Genomic DNA, 13,735 nt, shown 5'->3' with positions numbered 1-13,735 from the left:
TTGCTGAAATCACATAACAGATCTATCATTGACATATAGGAAGCGTTTTCGCAATAATATGATAGCATGACAGGGTTATTATGGAAATGTAGGTCATACACCACCAATACAATTTGGGGTATCATTTTTATGCCCCCGAAGGGAGGCATATAGTTTTTGAACCGTCTGTCTGTCTGTCGGTCTGTCAGTCTGTCGGTCCGTCCGCAATTTTCGTGTCCGGTCCATATCTTTGTCATCGATGGATGGATTTTCAAATAACTTGGCATGAATGTGTACCACAGTAAGACGACGTGCAGTGCGCAAGACCCAGATCCGTAGCTCAAAGGTCAAGGTCACACTTAGACGTTAAAGGATAGTGCATTGATGGGCGTGTCCGGTCCATATCTTTGTCATCGATGGATGGATTTTCAAATAACTTGGCATGAATGTGTACCACAGTAAGACGACGTGCAGTGCGCAAGACCCAGGTCCGTAGCTCAAAGGTCAAGGTCACACTTAGACGTTAAAGGATAGTGCATTGATGGGCGTGTCCGGTCCATATCTTTGTCATCGATGGATGGATTTTCAAATAACTTGGCATGAATGTGTACCACAGTAAGACGACGTGCAGTGCGCAAGACCCAGGTCCGTAGCTCAAAGGTCAAGGTCACACTTAGACCTTAAAGGATAGTGCATTGATGGGCGTGTCCGGTCCATATCTTTGTCATCGATGGATGGATTTTCAAATAACTTGGCATGAATGTGTACCACAGTAAGACGACATGTCAAACGCAAGACCCAGATCCGTAGCTCAAAGGTCAAGGTCACACTTAGACATTAAAGATCATTTTTCATGATAGTGCATTGATGGGCATGTCCGGTCCATATCTTTGTCATTCATGCATGGATTTTAAAATAACTATGCATGAATGTGTGACACAGTAAGACGATATGTCGCGCGCAAGACCCAGCTCCGTAGGTCAAAGGTCCTAAACTCTTAATATAGGCCATAACTATTCATTCAAAGTGCCATCGGGGGCATGTGTCATCCTACGGAGACAGCTCTTGTTAGTTGATATTGTAGTTGGTTTGTTTGATTGAAATACGTGTCCCACAATTTTCTTTTGATGTTTTTTTTAGCACTGACAATATTCTTTAAGAAAATGTAAGCTACAGACATTTAAAACGGGTCCTGCTATGTGCTGTAGCCATTTGAAATTTGTCAATTTTATCTAGAATAAAGAAGGCCAGCTATTTAGTATGTTCATACCTTAATGTCTCTCCCAAAACATGGCTTCATATATAAATTGTTCTGTGGACATATTAGAAATGTGAACATCTGGTAGTTTAGATTTTTTCATGCTGTCTATTTCCTTTAGGAACTAGAATTTTATCTGGCACCATTTACTGACTTACAGCTTGATACCTTTGTTTATACATGACCATGTATTTAAGTGTGAAGTCATAACTGTTGAACATGTGGTGCACTAACTGGTATGCGATGAAGCAGTATCATAAACAAAGGTTCTCTTCATGCTAATGCCTGCAAGCGCAAATAATACATGAAAGAGCATATCGATACATCCAGCACTTACTATGCATCAATGAGAAAGCTGTACATGGTACACATTTGTTTGCTGCAGATGCATAAAAACAAAAGCACAAAGATATAATGTTACGAGCAACCAACACTGGTACACACTGTTATTTTCTATAGTAAAACAGTTTGCTGGTTGTTAGCTGTAGCTTCATTTGGCCGTTCCGAACAATTCTGGTACCTGCTGACTAATTCCGTAGTAAGCCGTCTTTTTGACATAAAAAGGACAAAAATCCAACAAAAAAAGAAACATCAAAGAACATAGACTTAAAGCTAACATTCTTTAAAATGCATTATCTGGTTATGATACTGTCTCAATACCTTTGCAAGGCATAGGTTATCTTAACTAATGGTTAGGCTGCGTTAAAAGATTTGAGAAGCGCACATGGCAACTGGAAGGATAGGTTGTTCTATCGTGCAAAGAAATATCAAAATGAAGCCAGAGAATATATTTTCTTAAGCAATTAGACGTATTGAAAGCAACCCCCTAAGAGATGTTCACGTATGTAGCAATTAACATTGTATCAAGCAGGTTGTAGACAGGCATTTATTGCATACATTGACATTGCTAATCCTGTCAACTGGAAATGAATAAGAGAACTCATACTTGGCTTTAATTATGTAATACAGAGTGAAATACTGGCAAACCTATTACAGTTTTAGTTAAATATTGAAAGGGTTGTTACGCCTAAAATTAGAAGTGGTTTGTTTAGGGAAACCTGATTGTAACTTCTGTAAGTTCACGAAAAATTCTTAGGGCATTACCCTAAACAAGCAGTTATTCTAGGACTTATAATTGCGCTACTGAGAGGTATTCCTAACACAGTATTGGACTAAAAGCACATATTAGCTATGAGTTAAACAAGGACAGCCTGCAATAGTCATTTTACCCGTGTTGAATGAGCTCCTTCGGCTATACCGAGATACAGAATATACTTAACTCTGACCCATAAGTACAGTGTTCTGAATGATCATTTCTTTATTAGATACATGATATCATTATATAGGCCGATTTGGAACCTAAGACAGAAAATACACTATTTCGTTATTTGTCAAAAGGCTTGATATGCAAGATAACTGTAGCTCCGTATATTTTAAGGAGACATTGTTTATAAACTAATCGAATAATCTTTACCTCCAAAAATTTACATCTAACTCTTATTTGGCATGACTTTCTTAATTGCTGTATTATATTTTCATCGGTAACAAATTTTTATATGTAACTGTTTGCGTTCTTGGGTGTCTGCAGTAAATCACTGCACTTTAGAAATGTTTATAGTTATAAGCTCTGTGGAGGGTATCAGTGGGAGAGACGGTCTAGTGGTAAAGGTGTTGTCAGATCAATAGGAAGGTCTTTGGTTCAAACCGTACAAAGGTTAACTTATTATACAACACCAGTGCTCTTTTCAAGAAAGCGGAATTTAGACTGATTCTAAAACTTGAAACCTGAATCAGATTTAAATAAATTAGTATCATTGAATATTGTATAAATTAGCAATAATAAATACAACAATACATTTAGTTCACATTCTATTTTCTGTTATTATAAAGAAAGCATTAGGATGATGGTATGCTTTAGCTTGAAGTTACTAATTGTCTTGAAAAACATATAAATTTATGTTTTGTATAAAACGTTTTACAGCAATTCAAATTAGATATTGAATTACAAGAAAAACACAAAACAACCCCTTTTTTTTAAATGCCTAATAATAATATTCATAGGGGAATCGAACTATCGGTACCCTATGTACAGTATAAGTACTGTCAAATCGATTAAATAAATTACAGTATGTACGTATATGTTAACTTGCTTCATAAAATACCTTTAATGAACCTCAAAATGTAAAGAATGTTTAAACAATGTTTTGATATAATTAAATACTTAAATTAGTTTTGTTTACCTGAGTGATATAATATTCACACTTAACCCTTAGCCTGCTGTCGGCAAGTGATTCTGCCTTTGCGACCAGTGCAGACCAAGATCAGCCTGCACATCCGTGCAGTCTGATCATGGTCTGCACTGGTCGCTATTCAGTCAGTAAATTTTTAGTAAACACCCCTTCAAATGATAAATGGTACTGCCCATATTGGAAGATGGACCAGTCCATTATAGAAATTTAGCATGGTAAGGGTTAAAAAAAAATTAAGTCATGCTGTAAATGAGATTTTTAAACAATATCCCCCTTTTAGGGCCACATCTATGTCATTTGTCTGTGTCCTATATATTAAATGTGTATAAAATGTAACCAATTAAATATTGTGTCAATAATAATTACTTATTTAGGTTATAAATTAACCTTTTGGACATTGCTTACAAAAATATATGAATAAAATAAATAAAATATAGGTCCCTTTTTGGGCCTCATTTTAAGCTAATTGAGGTTAGCGAACTGCGTGTCTCCTCCTTTTTCTGGATTCAGCATACTTCAAAATAGTTACATACAAAGTTTGGTGCTTTCTTCACAAAAGGAAACATCTTTTTCCTATAACCTATACACTGTACCAGTTCATATTTTGACAAAGTCTTTTGAGATAAAGCTTTGAAACTTTCGACACCTGTTTACCATCACCATGTCCAGTTATAGGCAAGAGTACATAACTCCATCAAGGATTTTGGCTGAATTATGGCCCCTTTTGACTTAGAAATCTGGGTTAATTTTTAGCTCACCTGAGCACGAAGTGCTCAAAGGTGAGCTTTAGTGATCGCCCTTTGTCCGTCGTCCGTCGTCCGTCCGTCCGTCCGTCCGTCGTCAACAATTTGACTGTTAACACTCTAGAGGTCACATTTTTGGCCCAATCTTAATGAAACTTGGTCAGAATGTTACCCTCAATAAAATCTTGGACGAGTTCGATACTGGGTCATCTGGGATCAAAAACTAGGTCATCAGGTCAAATCAAAGGAAAAGCTTGTTAACACTCTAGAGGTCACATTTTTGGCCCAATCTTAATGAAACTTGGTCAGAATGTTACCCTCAATAAAATCTTGGACGAGTTCGATATTGGGTCATCTGGGATCAAAAACTAGGTCATCAGGTCAAATCAAAGGAAAAGCTTGTTAACACTCTAGAGGTCACATTTTTGGCCCAATCTTAATGAAACTTGGTCAGAATGTTACCCTCAATAAAATCTTGGACGAGTTCGATATTGGGTCATCGGGTTCAAAAACTAGGTCACCAGGTCAAATCAAAGGAAAAGCTTGTTAACACTCTAGAGGTCACAATTTTGGCCCAATCTTAATGAAACTTGACCAGAATGTTAATCTTGATGATCTTAAGGTCCAGTTTGAATCTGGGTCATGTAGGATCAAAAACTAGGTCACCAGGTCAAATCAAAGGAAAAGCTAGTTTACACTGTAGAGGCCACAGTTATGACCATATCATAATGAAACTTGGTCAGAATGTAAATCTTGATGATCTTAAGGTCAGTTGTAAATCTGGGTCAGGTGGGGTCAAAAACTAGGTCACTAGGTCAGATCAAAGGAAAAGCTTGTTAACACTGTAGAGGCCATTTTATGACTGTATCTTCATGAAACTTAGTCAGAATGTTAAACTTAATGATCTTTAGGGCAGGTTTGAATCTGGGTCATGTCGGATCAAAAACTAGGTCACCAGGTCAAATCAAAGGAAAAGCTAGTTAACACTTTAGAGGCCACAGTTATGACCATATCTTAATGAAACTTTGTCAGAATATTAATCTTGATGATCTTTAGATCAAGTTTAAATCTGGGTCAGTTGGGGTCAAAAACTAGGTCACTAGGTCATATCAAAGGAAAACCTTGTTAACACTCTAGAGGCCACATTTATGACTGTATATTCATGAAACTTAGTCAGAATGTTAAACTTGATGATCTTTAGGTCAAGTTCGAATCTGGGTCATATCGGGTCAAAAACTAGGTCACGGGGTCATTTCAAAGGAATGGCTAGTTAACACTTTAGAGGCCACATTTATGACCATATCTTAATGAAACTTGGTCAGAATGTTAATCTTAATGATCTTTAGGTCTGTAGGTCAGGTGAGCGATACAGGGCCTTCATGGCCCTCTTGTTTTGTACCAGTTCATATTTTGACAAAGTCTTTTGAGATAAAGCTTTGAAACTTTCAGCACCTGTTGACCATCACCATGTCCAGTTATAGGCAAGAGTACATAACTCCATCAAGGATTTTGGCTGAATTATGGCCCCTTTTGACTTAGAAATCTGGGTTAAGTTTTTCCTACCAGTTAATATTTTGTTTAAAGTGTTTGACTTATGGCTTTGAAACTTTTATCACATGTTCAGTATAATAGTCTTTATCTGTAGGAAAGAGTACACAACTCTGTCATCTATTTTGGCTGAATTATGGCCCTTTTTGGACTTGGAAATTTGTTCTGTTTTCATACAAGTCCACGTTTTGTCAAAACTGTTTGACATATTGCTTTTAAACTTTGAACACTTGTTTATCATCATGATTTCAATCTGTATGCAAGAGTACATAACTTTGACAATTATTTTGGCTGAATTATGGCCATTTTTGGACTTTGAAATTGGTTCACACATTGCCATTTAGTGCAAGACTTACCGAAATCCACAAATACAGGAACATTGTCTAATCTTTTTTTTTCTTTTGTCTGAATATCTGTGGTAATATTTTGACCCCATTCTTCGAATAGTCGAGCGCGCTGTCATCTGACAGCTCTTGTTTAATATCCTAAGTAATCAGTTTAAGAAATATTATACTCTTGAAGAAAAATAAAAGCAAAGATGGCATTATGTAATTGATAATATATTAAATGCTCTTGTTTAGGTGGAGAAATTCATTCAACATTTGACAACCCAGAGTTATGTAAACTAGGACATTGTGATGTCATTGAGGAAATCATGATTGGAGAAGATAGACTGATCAAATTCTCAGGTATGTTTCATTTTGTAAAAAAGAACAAGAGTACATAAGTTACCCATCTTTCATTGGCATTCATATAGATGAATTCAGTAAGATCTATCTAACATCTGAGAGTGAAAAAAATATAAGTAGGCTGTTTACAGTCCCCTCAATCGTGTCTTACCTAACTACAGTTTTTCAGGTATATTTTCAGCCATTCTCTTTGTTACACATTGTCTCTGAGAACTTATGAATTATGTTCTTCTTTTCAGTAGATAAATTAAATTGAAAAAGTTTACCTACTGATGACAGTTGTAGGTGATGAAAAGTTTCTAAACTTTATCTGTCAAGTTCTTTGTATTTGAAGTTGTTGGTTTAAATTCAGTTTCAGTGAAAAATGTCAGTCCTTTAATCGGCACAAACTGCCAGATAACAATATTTTAATGTTTTTCAGGTGTTAAAATGGGTGAAGCATGTACTGTAATTCTACGAGGAGCCACACAGCAGATCCTGGATGAGGCTGAACGATCTCTTCATGATGCCCTCTGTGTACTGACACAGACAGTAAAAGAAACAAAGACAGTGTATGGTGGAGGTATGACTTAAAGCTTATTTGTATCTCTTAACAATCACAAATCTGATGTGATTTCCCCCCTTCCTCCCAACACGCACGCACACACACACACACAACCCTAAAAATACATAGTCCAACCAAAACTCCTTGTAGATCTGCATAATTGTAAGAACCATACCATTGAAGTACACAACAATGTGCTTTTAAGTCATTAACTTCTGGTGTGTAATTTATGAAAGACTTTGTGTATTATGACGCAATTTTCCCCTATTCCAGCCGTTAACCATTTGATATTCCCTTCACTGAGTCTGAAGTCCAGTTTCTGAAAATTCATAGTTCTTTATAGGTTGACACCCCCATGAATTTCTACCAAAGAAGAAATTTGATGGTAGTTAAGCTTGACCCACTACATGTCCAGGTTGAAAAGGATTTACTTTTGACACATATTCCAGTTTTATGTTTGAAAATGGTTTACCATTAAGGATGTGTTTATAGGTTTTCATTTTCAAGAAGTTTTTACAACTTAACTGACAGCATTTTCTACGTGGAGCAGAGGCAAAACAAAATAATAAAAGTCAGATTTTTTCAAAGAACATAATTATGTCTCCCCCAGGAGACATATTGTTTTTGCCCTGTCCGTCCGTCCGTACGTCACACTTCATTTCCGAGCAATAACTGGAGAACCATTTGACTTAGAACCTTCAAACTTCATAGGGTTGTAGGGCTGCTGGAGTAGACGACCCCTATTGTTTTTGGGGTCACTCCGTCAAAGGTCAAGGTCACAGGGGCCTGAACATTGAAAACCATTTCCGATCAATAACTAGAGAACCACTTGACCCAGAATGTTGAAACTTCATAGGATGATTGGTCATGAAGAGTAGATGACCCCTATTGATTTTGGGGTCACTCCGTCAAAGGTCAAGGTCACAGGGACCTGAACATTGAAAACCATTTCCGATCAATAACTAGAGAACCACTTGACCCAGAATGTTGAAACTTCATAGGATGATTGGTCATGAAGAGTAGATGACCCCTATTGATTTTGGGGTCACTCCGTCAAAGGTCAAGGTCACAGGGGCCTGAACATTGAAAACCATTTCCGATCAATAACTAGAGAACCACTTGACCCAGAATGTTGAAACTTCATAGGATGATTGGTCATGAAGAGTAGATGACCCCTATTGATTTTGGGGTCACTCCGTCAAAGGTCAAGGTCACAGGGACCTGAACATTGAAAACCATTTCCGATCAATAACTAGAGAACCACTTGACCCAGAATGTTGAAACTTCATAGGATGATTGGTCATGAAGAGTAGATGACCCCTATTGATTTTGGGGTCACTCCGTCAAAGGTCAAGGTCACAGGGGCCTGAACATTGAAAACCATTTCCGATCAATAACTAGAGAACCTCTTGACCCAGAATGTTGAAACTTCATAGGATGATCGGTCATGAAGAGTAGATGACCCCTATTGATTTTGGGGTCACTCCGTCAAAGGTCAAGGTCACAGGGGCCTGAACATTGAAAACCATTTCCGATCAATAACTAGAGAACCACTTGACCCAGAATGTTGAAACTTCATAGGATGATTGTACATGCAAAGTAGATGACCCCTATCGATTTTGGGGTCACTCCATTAAAGGTCAAGGTCACAGGGGCCTGAACATTGAAAACCATTTCCGGTCAATAACTAGAGAACCACTTGACCCAGAATGTTGAAACTTAATGGGATGATTGGTCATGCAGAGTAAATGACCCCTAACGATTATGGGGTCACTCTGTGAAAGGTCAAGGTCACAGGGGCCCGAACATTGAAAACCATTTCCGGTCAGTAACTTGAGAACCACTTGACCCAGAATGATGAAACTTCATAGGATGATTGGTCATGCAGAGTAGATGACCCCTAACGATTTTAGGGTCACTCTGTTAAAGGTCAAGGCCACAGGGGCCTGAACATGGAAAACCATTTCCAATCAATAACTTGAGAACCTCTCGACCCAGAATGTTGAAACTTCATAGGATGATTGTTCATGCAGAGTAAATGACCCCTATTGTTTTTGGGGCCACTCCGTTAAAGGTCAAGGTCACAGGGGCCTGAACATTGATAACCAGTTCTGATCAATAACTTGAGAACCACTTGACCCAGAATGTTGAAACTTCATAGAATGATTGAACATGCAGAGTAGATGACCCCTATTGATTTTGGGGTCAGTCTGTTAAAGGTCAAGGTCACAGTGGCCTGTTCATGTAAAATCATTTTTTTGGAAATAACTTGAGAACCACTTGACCTACAATGTTGAAACTTAATAGGATGATTGGACATGCAGAGTAGATGACCCCTATTTATTTTGAGGTCACTTGATCAAAGGTCAAGGTCACAGGAGCCTGAACAGTGACTGGAGAACCACTAGGCCAAGAGTGTTGAAATTTAGCGGGATGACTGGACATGCCAAGTAGATGATCCCTATTGCAGCCAACCATCAGTGTCTCTTTGATTTTTGCTCCTGACCCCTATTGACTTCTTGCCTATAGGACTTTGCATTGGGGGAGACATGCGCTTTTTTACAAAAGCATTTTCTAGTTAATTAATGAAAGCAAAAAAAAATCTTTTCTTGTTTATTTATTTGACATCTAGAGATTTAACAGACTCCTCTGTACTGTCCATCTTATCTTTTCCCAGTTGCACAGGCAAGAGTTTACTTTAATAGGATGTGACACTATTTTAATTAATCCCCCGCCACAAGTGGTGGGGGGTTATAGGAATGGTCTCCGTCTGTTCGTAACACTTTCGTGTCCGCTCCATATCTCCTAAACCCCTTGAAGGATTTTCATGAAACTTGGGTCTAATGATCACCTCATCAAGACGATGTGCAGAATTCATGAATCAGCCATGTCGGCTCAAGGTCAAGGTTACAACCCAAGGTCAAAGGTTTTAGCCTTCCATTTCGTATCCGCTCTATATCTCCTAAACCCCTCAAAGGAATTTTATAAAACTTGGGCCAAATGATCACCTCATCAAGACGATGTGAAGAACTCATGAGTCAGCCATGTTGGCTCAAGGTCAAGGTCACAAGTAAGGGTCAAAGGTTTGAGCCTTCCATTTTGTGTCCCCTCTGTATCTCCTAAACCCCTTGAAGGATTTTCATGAAACTTTGGTCAAATGATCACCTCATCAAGACGATGTGCAGAACTCATGAGTCAGCCATGTTGGCTTCAGATCACAACTCGAGGTCAAAGGTTTTAGCCTTCCATTTCGCGTCCACTCTATATCTCTTAGACCCCTTGAAGGAATTTTATAAAACTTGGGTCAAATGATCACCTCATCAAGACGATGTGCAGAACTCATGAGTCAGCCATGCCGGCTCAAGATCAAGGTCACAACTTAGGGTTAAAGATATGAACCTTCCATTTTGTGTCTGCCCTATATCTCCTAAACCCCTTGAAGGATTTTCATGAAACTTGGGTCAAATGATCACCTCATCAAGACAATGTTCAGAACTTATGAGTCAGCCATGTTGGCTCAAGGTCAAGGTCACAACTCAGGGTCAAAGCTTTGAGCCTTCCATTTTGTGTCCGCTCTGTATCTCCTAATCCCTTTGAAGGATTCAAATGGAACCTGGATCAAATGATCACCGCATCAAGATGATGTGCAGAACTTATGAGTCAGCCATTCAAGGTCAAGGTCACAACTTCAAAGTTTTGAGCCTTCCATTTTGTATCTCCTAAGCCCCTTGAAGGATTTTCATCAAACTTGGGTCAAATGATAATCTCATCAAGAACTCATGAGTCTGCCATGTCAACTCAAGGTCAGGGTCACAACTCAAGGTCAAAGGTTTGAGCTCTGTATCTCCTAAACCCCTTGAAGGATTTTCATGAAACTTGGGTCTAATGATCACCTCATCAAGACGATGTGCAAAATTCATGAGTCAGCCATGTCAGTTTTAGGTCAAGGTTACAGCTCAAGGTCAAAGGTTTACCCTTTCACTATCCATAACAGTGTGTGTGTGTGTGTGTGTTCGGGTTTAACATCTTTTTCAACAATTTTTCTGTCATATAAACGACGGTGTCTACTTGTAGCAGTGAGCACAATGCCCAACTTTATAGTGCTGCCTAACTGGAATATCACGCCGTAGACACGTGGCATGATACCCCACCCAGTCACATTATACTGACACCGGGCTGACCAGTCCTAGCACTATCCCCTTAATGCTGAGCGCCAAGCGAGGAAGCTGCTAGTACCATTTTTATACGTCATTGGTATGACGGGGCCGGGGATCGAACGCATGACCTCCCGCACTCGAAGCGGACGCTCTACCACTAGGCTACCGAGGCGGTTTATCCATAACAGTGGCGGGGGATTTAGCTGTCTTTTAGACTGCTTTGTTAAGAGTTGTTATAAATGTCCTACAAAGTAAGATTTTAATGCAATGAAATGTTATTTTGATATAATGTAGAGAATAAAATAATGAATATGTAATTACAGGTAGTGCAGAGATGCTAATGTCTGATGCTGTCTCTAAATTAGCTGCTAAGACACCTGGGAAGGAGGCTGTTGCTATGGAAGCATTTGCTAAGGCACTTAGAATGGTAAATGTTTTCACTAAATAATGCATCTTTGTTGGCCACTGTTAACATTTGCCTTTGTACTTGTGACTGAAATCTGTGAGCAGTATTTCAATTTGCTGTTTGACATAGGTCCTACATGACTGTATGTAAACTGTTGTGAACACGATAAAACTTTTGTATGGAAATTCATGTTGATTAAACTATAGCATTATTGTTTAATTGACCATTTATATAATATTGTTGAGACTTTGAAAATTTAATATCAAATTCCGATGTGTAATTGAAATTTGTACATCTATTTGTCTTGATATAGAAGTTTGTTACATTCTGACACTTTTAAGTTTGCACGGTAGTGATATTTGCTAGAATAAAAAACCTTAACTTACTATTGCATTCTTATACTTAGATTCCAGCAACCATTGCCGACAACGGAGGTTATGATAGTGCCCAGCTTGTATCTGAACTTAGAGCTGTACATACTGAGGGAAAACAATCCTGGGGCATCAGTAAGTATAGTTTTCTGGATTTATTGTTGACATTTATGGGTGTTGGAAGAGCTCTGTATGACATTTGTCTTTGAAGCTTCCTTTTAACATAAATTGATATAACTATTAACCCCTGAAATGACATAGCAGTATGGAATGAAAAATCTGAGCACACACTATTTATGGTGGTTGTACTACCTGCACATCCGTGCAGTCTGATCATGGTCTGCACTGTTCGCCATTCAGTCACTATCTTTTTGGTAAGCACCCCTTTTTAACAGTTAATGGTACTGTCCAAATTGAAAGATGGACAAGTTCATTTATAATATAGAAATTTAGCAGGGTAAGGGCTTAAATGTTATATTTTTAGCATCCATGACTCGAGTACCAGGGCTGACTAGCAATGTGAACCTGGGCTGTTTTTTTTTTCACTTGAAACACCAGCATTTTCTCATTCTTTTATCAGTTTGAGTGATCATGGTTTTTAATGTGTATGGAAATCTTATTAGAATCTAATGATAGGAATTTTGGTTTTACAGACATTCAGTAAAAATGTCATGAAAGATTTATCTTTTACAGCATATATGAGCCGTGCCATGAGAAAAACAACATAGTGGGTATGCGACCAGCATGGATCCAGACCAGCCTGCGCATCCGCGCAGTCTGGTCAGGATCCATGCTGTTCGCTTTCAAAGCCAATTGGAATTAGAGAAACTGTTAGCGAACAGCATGGATCCTGACCAGACTGCGCGGATGCGCAGGCTGGTCTGGATCCATGCTGGTCGCAAAGCCACTATGTTGGTTTTCTCATGGCACGGCTCATATGGGTGAAATTCTAGATATATTTGTTAAGAAAAGACAAGTGATAAATAGGGTTATAGTAATGATATAGAAACCAACATTTTAGTAACGATAATAATAATAATTGTGTTTATGTGACATTAAACCCAACAAAAAATAAATCAATGAAAATGATTTGCACGTTTATAGATATGGATGAGGGAGAAATTGGTGACATGGAGAAGCTTGGAATTACAGAATCGTTCCAGGTAAAACGTCAAGTTTTACTGAGTGCCTCAGAAGCTGCCGAGATGATTTTACGTGTAGATGACATTGTGAAAGCTGCACCAAGACAGAGACAGCCAGATATGAGGGATCATTGATAAACTTTATAGATATTAGGACTGCTTAATTGTCTTATGTGTGTAACATTAATTCATTTTTGAAGATCATGAATGGTAAAAATTTAGTGCTTTTGCACTCTCCTAAAATACACTGTGCTGTGAATAATCTGTGTTTCTGTTTAAAGGTTTGTGCTTTTGCAAACAATGTTCTTCAAGAAAAAAATCTCTGAATTTAGTTATTGTAGACACACTTTTTCCTATGCCTTAATGTTTGCTGCATTTATGAGAAAACATCTTAAGTTATTTTCTATTTTTAAAAATCTCACTGGGATTGGATAAAAAAAGTGTGCTGAATCTGCAGGCATGTTTAATTTCTAGTAATAAACATTAATCATAGCACAGTATTCAGACATGTATAGTGTTATGACTGTGATGTGTTCAGTAACATTATGGTTTCATTTGCATCATGTTCCTTAATTTTGAACAATATTTATTACATTAGATTTTCTTTTCTACAACATGTGCTCATTTTTAATAAAAGGCTGAAAACAGA

The 13,735-nt window shown here is 38.0% G+C and overlaps 1 protein-coding gene across 1 annotated transcript in view; it reads left to right on the top strand.

Annotated features, from left to right (window-relative positions):
• The window catches only part of LOC123551285 (T-complex protein 1 subunit beta-like), a 29,336-nt gene extending 15,601 nt beyond the window's left edge, over positions 1-13,735 (top strand). Inside the window, exons 12-16 of the mRNA XM_045340101.2 lie at positions 6,359-6,466; positions 6,888-7,028; positions 11,491-11,594; positions 11,980-12,079; positions 13,049-13,735. Coding sequence (XP_045196036.2) covers positions 6,359-6,466; positions 6,888-7,028; positions 11,491-11,594; positions 11,980-12,079; positions 13,049-13,221 — 626 coding nt within the window. The 3' untranslated portion in view covers positions 13,222-13,735. The remainder of the gene's footprint in view (positions 1-6,358; positions 6,467-6,887; positions 7,029-11,490; positions 11,595-11,979; positions 12,080-13,048) is intronic.

Source organism: Mercenaria mercenaria, chromosome 4 (genome assembly GCF_021730395.1).
Source record: "Mercenaria mercenaria strain notata chromosome 4, MADL_Memer_1, whole genome shotgun sequence".
In the NCBI taxonomy this organism is placed as follows: Eukaryota; Metazoa; Mollusca; class Bivalvia; order Venerida; family Veneridae; genus Mercenaria; species Mercenaria mercenaria.
The sequence above is the reverse complement of the archived record's forward strand: the minus strand, read 5'-3'. Positions and strand labels throughout refer to the sequence as shown.